The sequence below is a fragment of the Prinia subflava genome, chromosome 4, assembly GCF_021018805.1.
Source record: "Prinia subflava isolate CZ2003 ecotype Zambia chromosome 4, Cam_Psub_1.2, whole genome shotgun sequence".
NCBI classification, from domain to species: domain Eukaryota; kingdom Metazoa; phylum Chordata; class Aves; order Passeriformes; family Cisticolidae; genus Prinia; species Prinia subflava.
In genome coordinates, this window is record NC_086250.1 from 61,984,404 (window position 1) to 62,002,438 (window position 18,035).

The 18,035-nt window shown below is 40.9% G+C and overlaps 1 protein-coding gene across 1 annotated transcript in view; it reads right to left on the reverse strand.

The window, feature by feature from the left end:
• The window catches only part of GSAP (gamma-secretase activating protein), a 43,859-nt gene extending 38,356 nt beyond the window's left edge, over positions 1-5,503 (reverse strand). The window contains exons 1-2 of the mRNA XM_063396936.1: positions 4,646-5,503; positions 1,062-1,135 (exon numbers count right to left, since the gene is read on the reverse strand). Coding sequence (XP_063253006.1) covers positions 1,062-1,135; positions 4,646-4,730 — 159 coding nt within the window. The 5' untranslated portion in view covers positions 4,731-5,503. The remainder of the gene's footprint in view (positions 1-1,061; positions 1,136-4,645) is intronic.
• Positions 5,504-18,035: the final 12,532 nt, after the last annotated feature.

Here is an 18,035-nt window from a genome sequence, read left to right on the forward strand (position 1 = left end):
ATTCCACAGGCGCTGAAAGCAGCAACACCACACACACAGAGTACCAGCTCTCCTGCTGAGCTACACGGTTACTTGCATTAGATCTTCTAGAGTCTTAAGCAATGAAAAAAACCCAACATTTGACACACTCTTAAGAATTGTTTTTATGGTTAGTGTTGTCTTGTACAGCTCTCCTCCCTAAGCTTGTACTAAAGGAAACATCCACCCACAGTGAAAGCTTATTAAAGTTAAAGCCTTGATGGAGGCCTCACCTCTTCCCTTAACCCTAGGGAAGCTGGAGGGTTTTAGCATTGTTGAGCCAAAGGGGAAGGAAAGGCACCCCTACTTTACTGGAGTTCACCTCATATCTGTACTCCTCAAGAACCAAGATCCTCCAGCTGGAACTACAGACTCCTCTGAGCTGCACAGCCAAGAAATACAGCTTGTCTCATCAAAGGAACAATGAGAAGAAGACAAAATTTCTCTTTCTAAAAGTATTAGAAAACCCACTTGGAAGTAAAACTAAAACCATACACCATGGAGCGCAGAATTCTATGTTAAGAAGCCAGATTTAGATACTTCAAGACATCAGATAAATGTGTTCCTTGCAATAAGGTGTTATGGATGAATCTTAAAGAAAGGTATATGCAGAAATAGGGTTAGATAAATGGTATCCTAATACATTTTAGTAGGAGAAAACATTTAACTAAAGCACTGTACATGAATTTCATAGCTAGGCTTCACTAAGAAATTGAGAGTGAAACTATGTGCTGCTTATGAAGTGTTTTAAAGAAATTGCTATTTATTCATGGGGAGACCCTGGGCCAGCAAAAAATCAAGGGCAAAAACCCTATGGACTTAATCAGGTGAGTACTTTACTCTCCATTTCGTCATTCTTAACCTTTCTCTGAAGTGGAAATGGGTATTTTCTCACTGCCCAACCCCCCCAGGTTGTAATCAGTCATGCTTCTATGTTGTAACACTTACTGCAAAAAAAAAAAATTAAACGACAAGGACTTAATTAGATTCACATACAGTATTATTCTCAACTATATTTTTATTAAATTCCAAGATGGACTTACTTTCCAGGTATAAATAACTTTTCCATTTCTTTCAACATTTACAACATAGAGTGCTGATGAATTCTCAGAAGTATCTGAAATAAGAAGTACAAAAAAGCACAGGATTTTCATTTCAGCTGGTTCATCCTATAATTTATGCACACTTTAGGCAAATATGCTAAATACATTTTATATGTAAATACTTATTTGCATATGCCAAAACTATTCCCTTCTGGAAAAAGAGAGAATACTTTTAACACCACAATTTAAATCTAATAAACTTCAACACAGATAGTTAAGGGACTTCTAAACATGCAAGAAAAAATTATTTTTGTAAACTCCTACCTCCTCATTATAATTATGATTCTAATGACCACTACATTTTGTTATGAAAATGGAATATGCTTTTTCAAAGAATAAAAAAAAAAACAAACCCAAAATTACCCCCTTTCATTTATTCACTATACTATGGGGTTCAAAGAGTTAAGCCATACTCCAGTCCTCTGGACACTACAGGAAGAGAGAATTAGCCTGAGGAAAATATCATTTGCTCACACCTGCCCCTTCAGCATCTCGAAGGAAAGCCTGAAAATAAACTACATCTTTAGACATTGGTTCTACAACACCAACACCACCACTCCTGTGTCATTCTTAGCCCCTCCTCCTCCTCCAAAAAGAAATAAATAAAGAAAAAAACCCACCCAAATCCAAAGAACCACAAGACTAAATACCATATAGAGAGATATGGAACTTACCTACAAGAACAGGGAACTAAACAATGCAGGACATAAAATCATATGGGATGTGAATGAATGAGTACAGTTAAAATGGCAACAAATGAGCAGGAAGCTAAGATGGACACAGAAAGAGAAGAGCGTATCTCAACAAAGCAGTACAAATTAAAAAGAAAATCACCAGAAAAAAGGATGAAATACTGTACTCAAGATGAGAAAAATGCATGCTTTCCTGATGCTGCTTTTATGTTTTCTAATCACCACAGCCATCAAAAATGTGTTTATCTTCGACGTAATTTTTACCAGAAGTGGAAATTTTTCCCGTAGTAAGGTTGAACCTGTATGATTGGTCTCAATTTCATAACAAAGGTGTCCTGCAGTTCAGTAAGCATCAGCATAAAGAATGCTCCACAACCCTCTCCAAGCATTTAGTCAAGTCTGACACTATTTACTTGGCAGTTATCACAAAGTGTTGATAGAAGGAAGACACTTAGTGAAACTTAGTTTAACAAGCCTGATACTATAAACTGGCTTGTAAAACTTGCAGTGATAAGGAAAAAAAGCCTGTTTTGAAGTATTATCAGAAGCAAGAAAATTTTCCATTTTGTTGTGGGAGGACAATGAAAACCCTTCCTGTACATTGAGCTACATATCACTTTCTATTGGTTTCAGATCAGTCGAAGTAGACTACAATACCATTACATTAGGGCTAGATGGTGACAACTGTGAGTCTAAGTAACAATATACTCTCTTTTTTTAAATCTGAAGTTTCCTGGAACTTAACAACCACCTCAAACTTTCAAGATGAGTACTACAGTCTCCACATTTTCTCACGCAATACTTTCTCAGCACAGAATTTTGGTAGAGAGTAAGGTCCCTGAGCAATCTCCACGTCAATGAATTTACCCATCACCTGACACAGACATCTTAAAGATGCCAAAAAAGTTTTGTGTCACAAGAGAGTTTCTCTTCTGAAGAGAACAATCAGTGGGAATATGGAGGCAAAGAAGTGGCAATGGTCTCTGCCCTTGGAAAGTCCTGCAGTAAAACCCTGCACATAGAATTACAACTTCTTCCTCATGCCCACAGCTGAGACCAGCAGATGAAGGGCTGCAAAAGCACCAGCCCAGCCTGCCTGCCCAGCACACAGCTTTTACCAGCATGATCAGGAGAATGCAGAGTTTGATTTCCTGAAGGCCATTATATTCAGCTCATACCAAATTAAGTGGAATAAAGACAACAGGTCTGGTTCACTTTGCTTGCCACTCCCTTCCTATTATCACAGCTACTCCCAGCTCTCACACAATTAGCAGTTCTCACATGCTATCAAGTGCTTTCAAGTCCTTAGGAAAGAAAATAACAAATATGAATAAGTAACATCTGAAAACACTGACACAAAAGTACCATGACTCCGAAAAATTACTTGCTGTGATTAGATATTTCTTTGATGTTTAAAGTCATCTTTTCAAATCCCTACCTCCCACCTTCACATTCCTAATATGACAGCACTGCATGATGGGGAAGAAGTCACTAAACACAGATAAGTCAAAATGCAATACAGCAGTGCTGGTATTTGATCGGATACACCCTCCAAACTAGAGTCTTACGATTCTGCATTACCAGGGACATTACTGAATGAAGACTCTATTACATTTTTAGAGACTCAATAAAATTTTCTCCTTCCCAAACACGTCAGTGCCATTTTCAGGCACTGCGCCTCAAAACTTTAGATTGATTTATCTTTAAATTCATCACTGTTGAACTGATAGGTTCATAGATAAATCAATGATGCACAGAGAATTTCAGAATTTTACCTCAGATCCCTTCAGTATACCTTTCAATAATTGTTCAGTAAATGCAGAAAATGAGAAGTATTTTTAAACAGATTTTTCACATGATGGCTTGGTAAATAATTCTCTTATTCTCCAAGCTGATACTTTCTGGTTTGTCAGCAAACAAAACCTTATGAGCCTACTTGATAACAGCCCCTCAAGTGCGGGAAGCAAGTTAAGTATTTTCAATAAAGTAAAAGCAACTGAAGGCGTTTCAAGTTCATCAACTTGCATATCGGTGGTATTTCTACTGAAGCAAAAACCATTACAGTATTATTTTATTAGACTAAGGTTTTCATCAGATTCTGAAAAGCAGAACTAAGCCAGCTGCTCTGCAGATGAATAACAAGCAAAAAGCCACAGTGCCGAGAATACGGGGGTCATTTTTTTCCAACCACTGCCCGAGCGCTCGCTGTGCCGGCGATCGCACGGTGCCGTGACAGCTGACGCTGCATCTAATTTTAAACCAGCACTCGTTCACCAGACACACCAAAGTGTTCAGGCTGTGCGGTTTTTCCTCCCAGAAAGGGGAGTAGCGTGGGAGAGGGAGTAATGCTAATGCTAACACTTTTCTTTTTTCTTTTTTTTTTTCTTTTCTTTTTTTTTTTTTTTTTTTTTTGGTGGTGGTGGTGGGGAGGGAGGGAGGAGAAGAGGAAAAAGAAAAAGAGAAAGCCCCAAACGTGCGAAGAAGCAGGAAGAAGAAACAAGCTGTGGAGTGTGGCAGATGTGTAGAAGTGTTTTCGGCACGTCAGAAATTCCCTGAGGACAGCAAACTTGCCCAGCTCAGGTCCCCCGGCACCCGAGGGTCGCTGCCCTCGAGCCCTGCCGAGGGGGGCCCAGGGCCCTCCCCGCCGCCATCCCCCGGCCCCCCGGCCGGAGCTGCCGCTGGGGCCCTGCCCGGGGTCTCTCGGGGACCCGCACCCAGGGGCCCCGCCGCAGCCCGGCTGCTCCGCGGGCAGGCGGGCACGGAGGCGGCGGGAGGGAGGGAGGCACGGCCGGCCGGAGGGAGGGGGCTCTCCTCGGCCCCCCGGAGCGTTACCTAGAGCGGCGGGGCAGCCCCGCTCCGCCAGCCAGGGCACCACGTCCCTCCGCAGCTCGAACTCGGGCACCAGGCGCAGCAGCATAGCCCCGGCCCGGCGCCGCTCCGGCTCGGCTGCCCTCAGCCCGCCCCTCGCGGGGGGGCGGCCCCCGGGTGTTCCGGCGGCTCCCGGCCCGCTCCCGCCGCCGCCGGCTCTTCCGCTTCCTACCGGGCCCGGCCGCGGCGGCGCAGCGCCCCAGAGCCTCCAGCCGCCTCCGTGCGGCTCGGCCGCGGGACGCGAGGGCTCGTTCTCCCCATGGCGTGTGCGCCCAGGCTCCTCCTCAGGCCGCCTGGAAGAATCACAGAATCACAAAATGTTCTGAGCTGGAAGGGACCCACAAACATCATCAAAGTCCAGCTCCTGGCCCTGAGCAGGTCAGCCTCAAAAATCACACCCTGTGCCTTTAGAGCGTTGTGCAAACGCTTCTTGGTGCTGTCACTGCTTCCCTGGGGAGCCTGTTCCAGTGTCCATCCGTCCTCTGGGTGAAGAACCTTTCTCTAAAATCCGACCTATACTTCCCCTGGCACGGCTCCAGGCCGGTGCCTCCTGTCCCTGGTCCCCAGAGAAGCAGGGACAATCCTTTCGGGAGCTTCACCGCGGGGTGACTCCAGGTGCCTCAGGCAGCAGCCTGTCGGTGAGGCCTGGGGGTGAGCCACAGTCCCCCGGTGTTCACAAACCAGGAGGCCTCCTTGTGATCCCCCAGGAAGCATTAGATGTTCTCCAGAACTTCAAGTAGCATCCCTGTTTTCTGAGACTGTGCACTCTGAAATGGCTTGTTGAATAAATGGAGTTTCTGTCTATAAACTGCTGGCAAAGCTTGGGATGTCCTCTCAGACTAGGCCTGGTCTGTCCATGCTTTTCATCTGCAGAGGAGGTAAAACTTCATGTAATCTTAGGGGGAGTTGTGGTTTGCTTGCTTGGGATTATTTTAGCTGTTGAAAATATTTCTAGCACTGATAAGGTGCTACTCCATGGCTATCTATGTCCTGCCTAATTACCATTTCCCTTCTGAAATGTGCTGGCTGATATCAGCCAGCAAAAATGGCATAAAATTGGAGAGAGGCTGTGAGGGCACACACTCAATGTACCCAAATACAGAACAGCTTGAGCCTGTGTTAAGAGCTAATCCCTGTACCAAGTTTTTTCCCTATCACTGCTAAGATCTGGAGCTATAAAAAGGGCCAGATCAGAATCAGGTATGTCTGCAAAGTGCAGATGAAGGGCAGGTTGATAATCAAAATGCAAAGCAAACATGCTCTTCTTCTCAATATTGCCAACTTCTACAATTTTACCCCAAGTTTTGTATTCAGCATTTTTCTTGAAGCTCCTTAGACCAAGTGGTTGTGCAAGAATTTCAGCTTATATTTTCGCTGTTATGAAGTAAGGCTTGAAAATGTGACTGCAGTATTTATTTCAGACACAAAAATGTAAAATAGACAAGAGGTCCCAAATGGATCCATTTTTTGAGAGAAAAGTTGGGTCTAATTCATGAGTATGAGAATGATACAACTGGAAATGACACAACAGGAGAGGCAAGCAAAGGAGGGAAACAAAGCCAATGAAATGACTGATTCTGGAAGTATGTGCAACAGGGGAGATTTTCACGTGGAGAATGTCTCCTGTAGCCAGATCCAGAGCTCATGCTTATTGTGTAAAACTCCATATTCCTTGAGCCATCAGTCTGGCTGTGCACTTCAGGGGCCATATCTACAGGCCCAGAGCTCCGGGCTGAATTCCTAGAAGCACAACACATTCCTCAGAAACCACAAAGCTGACTCATTCAGAGTTCGTCAAGTAATAACTCAGTATAGTGTATCAGGCCACCTTAAACCTGATACATAAAATTAAACAGTTGATGTAAAAGCCATAAGCATCTAAAAAAATCCTTCAGCAGTCTTTGAATTAAGACTGAGCCTAATCTATGTTTGATAACATCTCCCAACTTTGCTAGATGGAGAAGGAAGGTCTTGGTTTAAAGAAACAACCCAATTTCTTATCTCTTGTCGGGTGAAATTAATGTTATAACCCATTTGTCAGGTTTGCTTGCATCATGGAACCAAATCGTGAATTTTGCTCTCAATTTATACTCAGTTTCCTTTTGTCATTATCTGACTCACCTAATTTTGGTTTTTAGTTCCAGTCTGGAGCTATGCAGACACAGGAGCTGATCCCAGTGGAGCAACTTCCAGGAGTGGGATGTGAAACTAAAGCTCCCATAAAAAAAAAAAAAAGACAAATTAAATTTCTCTATTTTCTTTTTAATCAGAAATCTGTTCCCACCTTAGTAACAAGAGGATCTCCCTCAAATTTTTATCTGGATTGAGTCTTGACTACAGGGAAGTCTCTAGAGAGCAGTAATGGCCCTAGTGATTGCATTGTACCCATCGTCAGCATTATTTTACTGCTAATAACAATTTTTCTGCTAGCTTCCTGTGTGCCTGTAATCCCTTTTCACACAGTTCATATGGCAAAAATTACAAAATTATACCATGACACAAGTGTGGGTCTGGTGAAGCATTGCCCCCTGGCACAGCAGTGATGGGTGTAAGGCACCTTTCAGCTCTCGACAGAACAAAGCTTTGTTCATGGACAAAAACATACAGATCCATAAACCATCGATGTGTTCCACATTGGGAGATCATACATAAGATTTCTTATGAAGAATGAATATCTGGAATAATTATTTAAGCACATGACAGCCTGGCAAACAGTTCATGACTTTTCTGGGAAGTACTGCTTACTGAGGGCAACCTCTTTTCCCGCCGTTCCAGTAATAGAGGGTTAATTGTCATCATGTCTAGACAGTTGTTTTCTTGAATGTTCTGATGCAGTCAAACACAAAAAAATATGCATAATTTTTCTTCCCGAAGTTTGTGCTTAATATGTTTACTAAATCCTCTAGACAACACAAGATACAATTTTTTTGAAATCAATATTTTAGTAATACAGTGGGCAATTCAGAGTTAGTAGAATAAAATACCTTTATTTCAGTGAGTGAGATTACCTTTTTTTAGTCTCTTTAATCACTGAATGTCAACATAGATTGGTGTTATTTCACTGAAATCAGTCAGCATCTGTTATGGAAGCCAGTGCTTCATGGAGGTGATTTTGTATGCTTTGTTCAATAATTCATCATAGGAAATAGTCTTTCAGCTCATAATGAAAAAAAATCACCTTGCTATTCATGCTCATGTTGAACAGCACCTTCTTTTAAATGGCTTCACTGAAGTCAGTAACATGCTCGAGCCAGTTCCATGAGTGAACAAGGCTCCTGAAACAGTTCCTCCGAGTGAGGGAGGGGAAGGGAATGGGACTTAGGGCAGTCTCTGACTGTCATCCAAGTGCCCTTTCTGTTTCCGCTGCTTCTCCCTCCATGGCCCGGCTCTGAGGCTCCTTTGTTCTTTCCAGAGGCTCACCCCTGCTAGCGCTGATGAAAGCCCTGTGAGCACACACTGTCTCAACAGCTGGTGGAGGAGCTCTTGGCTCTATGTTTATTCTTCCAGCTCAAGCCTGACTGGGATTCATCAGTAGGGTTTAGAAACTTGGTCTTTTTTTCCTTGGTGATCTTTCAGTTTTGACGTCATTTTGAATTGCAAGAGGACAGTGTCAGTACTTAGCAACAGAGTTGCAACTCTCATGGGAATCGGTATAATAATGCAGAGCAGTTCCCATTTCTTTCACTTTTTAGATGTATTTCAATTGTCATTTTTATAGTAATACAAAAGAAATATTTAGCACAAATGCATTCCTTCAAAATGTGAGGTTGCAGCACTGTAGAATGCAGACCATAGACAGGAACAGCACAGGATGAACTCGTCAGTCTGACTTTTGTCTCACTGAGCTTCAGGTGCTTTGAAAATAGGGTTCTAGTGTGACTTTTTTGTCTAGGCTCCTTCTAGTTAATGAGGAAATATAGGAACTCCAGAGAGTAACTAATACCACCTGGTTTTAGCAGTTAATTTAAGGTGGATTTTACATAAGTGTGGATGTTGGTTCTCCCGTCCTCTCACTTCTGCTGTCATGCCTATTGGGAATGTGCAGCTGAAGGCCTGGAGGAAAGTGGCACTGTCTCTTTCCATGTCTGCCTCCAATTAGATCATATCCAACATAATATGGAAGGGGGCCCTGAGGGTGCAGTGTGATGAGCAGCTGATCTAACAACTCATGACTGTTGAAAGGATGGACCCAAACTTCATTCCCTTCTTGTTTTCTTCTTCCTTCCTCATCCCCAGGTCACTCAGCCTCTTTCTTTATTTGCCAGCTCTCCTATCCATCTAACACCTCTGATCCAGCTGTACTGGCTAACACATTAAATCTATTTACTTTTTTCTAATGGTTTAATTTTCTACCAGCTTATGAAGGTGTCTCCAAGTCACAGAAGGCTTTCACAAGTCTACAGCCATTGCAAAGGGAAGTGGTGGTTGTGTGGCCCTGGCATCAGGGAGGGGAGCAGAATAGATCTCCCTGTACTGCTGGCAGTGAAGTATTGGATCCACATGGCTCACTCAGACCCTTTGTGAAATGCCTCCCTCTGAGGCATTTAAACATTTTATGTTTATATGTTCAGGTTGAAAGAAGCAGTGATTTTGCCCAGCATTGCTCTGACCCATTGCACAGCCGCTGCTGGCGTAGTTTCCAGTCCAGAGAACTGATCCAACAGAAAAGTAACCTTCAGGAGAGAAAGGAGGTGGAAGAGGATGGTTTCAGTATATCAGCTACCTATCAAGGTTACTGAACCCTCCTTATGTCAACAAAAATGAAGGTATTCTACAGAACTGGGAATAAACCACTCATTCTGGGCCAAAGACCTTGGGGAAACTGCTTTTCCTGATGTTGGTGCTCACTTAGGCCAGTGTAAGTTTCTGCCAAGCTACAGCCTTAGGATGTGGTTAATGGTAGTAGAGGCACCTGCTTCCCTTGTCTTACAGTAGAAGGAGTCTAGGTGTGAGCTTTCAGCTGATTGAAGTCAGGTGAGTAAAACCTACTTTTAGCCTCCTTGGCCTGCTTTTCTGTTTCCACCAGGTTCAATGGAAACCACTGGGTTTTAATACCTTATTTGTATACTCTAACAACCATTTCTTTGATACTGTGCAACACTTTCAATATACTCAAATTATTCTCTGAAAATCTGAATATATTTCCCTGGCCCATACTAAAAATATCTTTTATTTATTCTATGTTGATTCCAAACAAATGTCACATTAATAAGCAGAGAGGCTGGGGTAGGTGTACGTCATCAGTCATGCAGTGGTTTCTTCTTCCAAAATACTTCCAGAATTAGGTCTGACCTCTTTTAACAATGAACTATTTATAGGATTCATAAGGGCCTTATCCTCCAACCGTGACTCAGCCAAAACTCACCACTGACCTTGACCTTGTGTAGTCTATTCTTGTAGTCTTACTCATGTGAGGAGCTTTCATTTGCTGACCTGACTTGGGGAGCGTATTCTCATGAGTATGGCTTTGCAGGCTTGGTTCCCAGCTCAGTGGGACATGGTAAAATATCACAGAATCTATTCCTGAGATGCATGTGTTATTTTTGCAGTGTTATAAGTACAAAAATATGGGGGAAATATGCAGCTAAGTTCTGCATTCAGTACTACAACAATAAACTCAGTGTTATTACATTAGGTGTGTACAACTATGAATGAAAGCATTAAATTCTCAGTTTGGAAGACAGTACATGTGTTTTTAGAAGAAAGCAGTCACTAGATTTCTCAGTCATAAGAATTATTGCTAAAAGTAATTGATTTTTTCCTCAGGAAGATATAACTTTTTAAGTAGAATATTATTGCAGTGTTAGGTGATTACACTAGCACAGTACGGCAATGGCAATCTTTTTTCTGTATTTTTTGTCTTTTTTCTAAATACCCTTCTAACTAGTGTTGATTTTCCTAGTAGTTTTCTCCTTCCTGTAGCTCTCATGTTTAGTGCCCATTGACCCTAATGTCCTACAAGCAGCAGTTCTCTTGCCTAGTCATTTCTTTTTTCCTGACATCTCCAGGCTCCCTCCATTCCCTGCACAACAGGCTGCCATAGAGATCTGTGCCAAGTTCCCCAGGAGCCCGTACTGGCCAGCCTCCTCTTCCATCTTTTCCTCTGCACACTCCTCTCTTTTAACCCCAGCCAGCAAACACGAGCATTGCAATCATCATATCTGACTTGTTTACAGCCCAGTCTGCCCTGGGCTCTAACCAAAAGGCATCTTTTGCTTTCCTCTTCCTCTTTCTCCCATTTTTTGTGCCACTGACTCCTCATTCCACTACAAATTATATCTGTCCAGAATTGGGCTTGATTCTACCTCTTCCCACAGCACTATTAGTTGTTCTTGTCACAGCAGAAGTACAGAAACCAAAAATTCACTTAAAATTTTATATGGATGCATTGTTTATCTTCAGAAATGGACAGTTCTGAATGCTTCTGAGGAAGGTGCAAGTAGTCCTGTGGTTGTCCAATAACAATGCTGTGCATGCCTTGGATGTTAGATTTCATTCTGATCTCTGATAGTTAGAGACTGATTTATCCACAAAATGTAACATTTAATATTCCAGGGTAATCAGACTAATTAGAACTATACATATTCTCAAAATCCATAGAAATGTTTAATTCCTTTTTAAGTTTTAGGCTCCATGACCTTTTTTTTATCCACAGTCTAATTACAGGGTACATGAGAAGTAAGAGAGAAGTAAGAGAATTATTTAAGAAACTGCCATCGTTTAATTGCTTTGAATTCATTTCAAATTCCTGCTCCATCTTTCCTATAGCACTTTTTAGTCTTCTTTGCTCTTTCCCAAGTCAATCACAATTAATCTTTTAAATTTTTCTTTGGAGAAGCTGCTTTCCATGCTCTAGATCATTCTTGTAGCTTTTCCTGAACATTTTCTGAGGAGGGCCTTTGAAAAACCTTCTTTAAAACCCAGAAGTAATATATCTGCACTTGTTTTTCTGTTTTGTCAGGACACTCTGGAGTGTGGTTTTCCTTTGCACGGGCAGAGGTGTTTGGCCTATCATGATCATGCTTAGGCCTTTCATAAATCTGTCATTAGAGACTGCCAACCACTTGACCTAGTGATAAAGATTCTTATCTTATAATTCCTAGAAATATTTTTAGCCATATTTAGCCATATTTTTGTGGATATATATGCACATTACTGATTTAAAGCACTAATAGATAGTTAGATGATTTGTTTATATGTTAGTCCATGAACTTTCTCATTCTTAGAGTGTTGGATGTATCCTCCCTATGTTTTATCAGTTTATAACATCTATGTTATTTCCTTTGTAATCCTTCTGCTGTTTTTGTATTTTTATTACAAGAAAAATATTATTGTAATCAATGTCCTCTGCTGGGAAAAAAAAAAAAAGCTAAACAGGGGTGATTATTTGTTTTGCATAAAACTTGAGACTAACTAAGCCAGTTGGATCAAAGGTCCATCTAAATAACATCTTGCCTCTGACAGTAGCCAGTAATAGATGCTAAGAAAAAGCATATATAAAAACGTAAAAGTTTTTTTTTTCCTTCTCTTGCAACTCTTCCAGATTATAAAATTAAGGAACCAAGACAATCTGGAATATACTGATTTATTTTTTTGGCATCCAAAAAATCCTGTGATAATTAGTTTAATTATTTAATAAACCTGTCTATTTAATTCTCCTGCCTGATAATTTTGTGTGGTGTACTGTAGTTTTTAAGTTAAGAAAAATAGTGCATAATCATTCTCCACTCAGAATTTTGTATACATTTATCACATTTTCTTTATTCCAAGGTGAGGAGTGTATTTAATATTCTTTCATGTAAAATCTATGCCCTACTTTTTATCATCCTTATTAAACTTCTTTGTGTTCTTCTGAGACTCGTGTTTGCAAAGGCATACAGAGGCTTTATTCTTTGTAATTGTTGTTTTTATTTTCTTGGGAATGGCATTGATCCATAATTTGCATCTTTATATTGTAATAAAGTTCCCATTAATTTTTCTTATGTCAATGACTATTTGCTTGTCAAATTCTCACCTAGACCTTCTAATTTCCATTTTATACTTTATTTTCTGTAAGTATCTTTTTGAAGGAGTGTAAATGAATGGTTTGCTTTTCTCAGGCACAAAAGCCATCTAATGGTAATTATCAGTTGTAGCTCACACATTGCTTTTAGCTTTGGCCCTTGGGTAGGAAGCAGCTCTCTGGGACAGCAGACTGGTGGGGAATTAAATTCAGTTAAATTGCTGTAGAAATGGTTTGTACTTGGCAACGTCCTTCAGAAGACTTCAGGAGATCAAGATAAACCCATGAGGTTCAGCAAGGCCAAGAGCAAGGTCCCCACGTGGACTGGGACAATCCCCAGCATCAGTACAGGCTGGTGGATGCCATTGAGAGCAGCCCTGATGAGAGGGACTCAGGGATGCTGGTGGGTGGGAGCTGCTCATGGCCTGGCAATGTGCACTCTCTGCCCAGACTGCCAGTTGTGTCCTGGGCTGCATCCACAGCAGTGTGGGCAGCAGGGAGAGGGAGGGCATTCTGCCCCTCTTACTTGTTCTCCTGAGACCCCACCTGGAGTTCTGCATCCAGGTCTGGTGTCTTCTGCACAGGAAAGAAACACATCTGTTGGAGCAGTGTCAGAAGAGGGTCACAAAAATGACCAGAGGGCTGGAGCACCTCTTTTATGAGGACAGGCTGAGAGAGTTGAAGTTGCCCATCCTGGAGAGGAGAGGACTCCAGGAAGACCTTATTGTGGCCTTTCTTTACTTAAAGGTGGCTTATATGAAAGATGGAAACTTTCTGCTGAGGCAGAAAGGATAGGATGATAGGATAAAGGCCAATGGTTTTAAACTGCAAAGGAGTAGAATAGATTGCTTGTAGGGAAGAAATGTTTTATGATGAGGTGTGGGTGAGACACAGGAACAGGTTGCTCAGGTGAAGTTGTGGATACCCCATCCCTGGAAATGTTCAGGTTTGGGTGCGACTTCTCCCAACCTCCCTGCCCATGGCAGGAAAAGATGTCCCTGACCGTGGCAGAGGGTTGGACTAGATGATCTTTAAGGTCCCTTCTGACTCAGGCCGTGCTAGGATTGATTCTCTGTTCACTACTTGCCAAATGCATTTTCTTACTTGCTCCTTGCCCAGTAGGAAGAAAGTGGCCACAGAAAAGAGCAGAGCTTTGCTTTACATGTTCACACATTCGTAGTGGAGACTGTGGGTGGGGAAACATGCAGGGTGGTGCTGGGCACATAAACAGTGGGACTGTGGCTCTTGGTTATGGGAACAAGAAGCTTGCTTAGTTTTCATGCTCTAAATTGCTTAAGGACCTCAAATTAGATACTCTGTACTGCTTTGTAACTGAGAGCCTAATGAGGTTAGCTAATGAGTTGTATGTCCCATATTGTGCAGAGCAAATGTTTCTACACAGTTTTCTTTTAAGATCTTCATGGCTAATAGCCTTGAGTAGTATTCTCAGGCTGGGAAAAAATTACATAAAAATGTAAATACATGTTTAAAAACCAGTTTTAATTACTTAAAAGCTAAGTGCACCAAATACCTTAATTCTAATTGTCTGATTGTTGTGTGAGTTCTCTCTGAAGTGAGGTTACCATTGTTTAGGTATCTTAAGGACACCTTGATATTTTACTGTAAAAATCCTCACTTTTTTTTACTACCACAGTCTTAGTTTTTATTCTACATTTTAATTACTGGTATGTAATCTGTATCAATATTAGTTTCTTTTTCTCAAATTTTTGAAATAATATTTTTGGTTCTGAATGTAAAGATCAGGTTCCTAGGTCACTTTAAATATCAGGACAGCTCAGATTGCCTGACCCAAAGGCAGTGAAGTCAGTTGAAAGTAATACAGCCTGCTGCTGCTCTGCTTTTTGTCATTTCTGGAAAGGTTTGAGGTTGGTGAATGTATGGAAAGTTTGAAAAAGAGCAATCTTGCTTAAAATCTAGGTGGAGGTAGAAAATTTTCTTCATAAAACAACCTAATGAAGTAATCATCAGAGTCACCAAGGAGGGCAGGCAGAATCCTGCAGAGCTGCATATCCAGCTCGCTGATCAGGCTCCGTTCCTTCCACTGAGAAACTCACTGAGGACACAGGATGAATGCACAGCATGCAAATCTAACCAGTTGTAGGTGCTTTTTGTAGTTCTCCCGTGACTAAGAACCTAATGATCATGAGTAATTTATTTCACCCTTTTATCTTATGTGTTTTTATCTAAAGATGGGATCCTCAAGATGTCACCTCCCGTGAACTGTGAAGAGCACAGAGCAGTAATTTGTAATCTCCTCTCAGTTCTTCATTTTCAGCCGTGCCAATCTGTAAAGCCACCACTCCTCCAGCACATCTGATGGGCTCACGGGGCATGCACAGTGCAATTTTCACTTTCAGATGGCCAATGCAAGTACATGTGTTTCAGGGCACTGCAAGCACCCAAAGACCAGCTTTACATTTGCTCAGGCCTACAGTCCTACTGTAATGACTGCCCTCTCACCATCCTTTCCGTAGAAGCTGTCACTTCCAGGAGAAGCTGAGTGTTTTGAAACATGCTGTTATTCCCAGAAGACCAGTTTGATCAGAGCAGGCTGGTCCTTTCAGGTGAAATGCCATGAATTCACTTAGTCCTGGATACACGAAATTTGAAGCAATGATGTGACTCCTTCTAACAGTGAAGTACCAGTCATCCCCGTGATTGAAGAGGATGAATGTGAGGGGGAAGGCTTGGTCTTCTCCAGGAGGGGATACAGAGTTTCAAAACAAGACAAATGAAAACATCCAAGTCTTTTAGAGTTACCTAAGAACCCAAACTTGTGCAACTATTTAGTGAGTGGAGGAAGATGGGCAATAGGGGTCTGTCTGCCCTCCACCCCACCACCTCAAGGTGCTTTGTAACTACAAATACAAAGTAATACAAAGCAAGGAATGTGTAAAAATAATGAACTCAAAGAGCAAAATGATTACAGCCATGAGCTGGGCCTGCTAGTGAACTAGATCAGGCTTAATAGTCTGAGGGTGAATTGTGTTCATAAAGTGGGGAAACCTGTGGGGTTTTTTCTTACAGATTTGTTGCGATTGGCCTGCATGGATGTATAAAGTTTGCAGAAGCAGGAAAACACAGGAATTACTGCTGGACCTGAAAGATAAAGCTGCAGATTTTAGAACAACTGTGTTCACATGAGACATATATCATTTTTGCTTAAAATGGGCTGCCTTGTAAAAGTAAGAAGTAGGTATGTTAGGCTGTGTGAGGACCACAGAAGGTTTTTGTTGGTTGGTTGGGTTTTATTTATATATATATATATATATATATATAATTTTTTTTTTAACAGAAAAGAGAATCTTGTTGTAAATTAACTGTCTTATTGGTGTCAGACTGTCCCAGGTGCTAGATTCATATATCAGCTGCCCATGAAGATATAGTTGATGCTACTAAGAATTACATTTTACAGTATAGTTTCTGAACACTGTAAACCAGCCTTTCCCACCTGGACTACATCTCTCACAACCCATCTAGAATACAAAATAAATGAGAAAAGAATTAGAGGTAGCTATTAAAATCTTGGAAATATAACTAATAAATATAAAAGCTGGGAAAAAATTCTGTGCAGCAAAACCAAATTAATATAAGTAGAGTAGCATCTTTAAACTTACCTTTTCTTTTTTTTAAATTAAAACAATTCCAGAATTAAAGTAACTTAAGGCTTGTCTTTAGGCCAGACTGACTGGAAAAGGTTTCAATTTCAATGAACCACTGTTTGGTTTAGTCTGAAACTGGTAAGACCTGAAAAACTTCCACAAAATCTCATTTAAATATAGTAATGCCCAATTTTGGTAATGTAACATGTACAAACAAGATGTCCATCAGTTTAGTTGGCAATTTTGAAAGATTTCCACTAAATACTGTGCAATCTTCTGAAGCATTTGAGAACCACAAATACTATGGACTTTTCCCCTGCTATTTAGAGAATAAATGAAGCTTACTTTCTACTGGTTTTTTATGCTACTGTGTTTTATTCCTGTTTCAGTGTGGTTGAACCAATAAAGTTTTACCTCAGTGATCAGCTTTTATTCTGTTGGGTCTGGTTGTGCCTTTTGACCTGTGCTGGGTATTTATTGGTACAAAATGGAACATAATTTGGTTTTGGTTTGGACCAGAATTTGATGTAATGTTTTTAACATTTGTATTCCATGTGCATCTTTACAGATTACACTTATGGGCAAAGTGTTGGTGCACATTAGAAAATTAGCTTTCTAGACACTAGCTAGACTTACTAGCTAGTAATCTTACTGTGGGAATAAAATTGGGATTTAAGGGAAAAATTAACCAATTCTGTATCATGATTTTTCATTTTGTTTCCTCTAATATGAATTAGAATGACTATAGATTTTTAAATGTGTCATTTCATCTTTCAGTTTCTAATTTTACAGTATTAGGTGAGCAAGACTTCATTCAGATCAAGGTTTGTATTTTTATAGACAAATGTACTTTCTACCATAAAAAATACACGTGAAAACTCAAGCTGCAATTTGCAAAAACTAATGAGAGCAAAAATCAGGTTTACACAGATCAAAGGAACAGCGAAGAGTTTGGTTCCAAGGCTGAGATCTGGCCACTAAAAATGATTTGCCCTCTCTAATGGGATGGTGCAGACACCATGACTGCAATAGGGCATCAGTTTACAGTTTGGTTCATTTAAACTATTTCTTTACCAGAAGTGCATGCAGTCAGCCATAAAAGTGGCCAAACCAGGAATGTATTGTTCTAATGTTTATGAAGTCAAAAAAACCCAAGCAGAAACCCTTCAGCCGTGCTATCCCACTTTGTCAATTCTTCTATAGTTTTGCAAGCACAGGGTGATGTGGAATATGTTTCGTTTGCAATAAAAACATTGCCAGAGAAAATTCAGAGGGCATAAGCCACATTTCTGGAAATTGCAATGACTCAAGTGACCTCTTGTTCTGACAATTACAATTTTAAGCCTCGACTACTCTGATCTGTAATCAAGATAGAGAAAAAGAAACAACGATGTGGGCAAAACAGGCAGGACTGGATTGCATCAGAATATGGTGTTTGTTTTCTTGTCTGACCCAATATAATACATCATTTTGAGATAAAGAGTAGTAAGAAAATTGTGAGGACATTTCCTTTCTCTTTAATTTAGTCAGTTGTACAATTGTTTCAGGTTGGTCATTTGCTTTCAGGATTGTTTATATTGTACCAGACTAAGGACAGCTGTACCCCTATGGAATCAAGGTGCTGAGAAGCTGTATGGGAATTCAGAAGATTGGTGGTCCATCCCCTACACTGAGCTGATCAGCTGTATCCTAGACCATCCTCAATGCAGGCATGCTTAAGTGCTCTTAA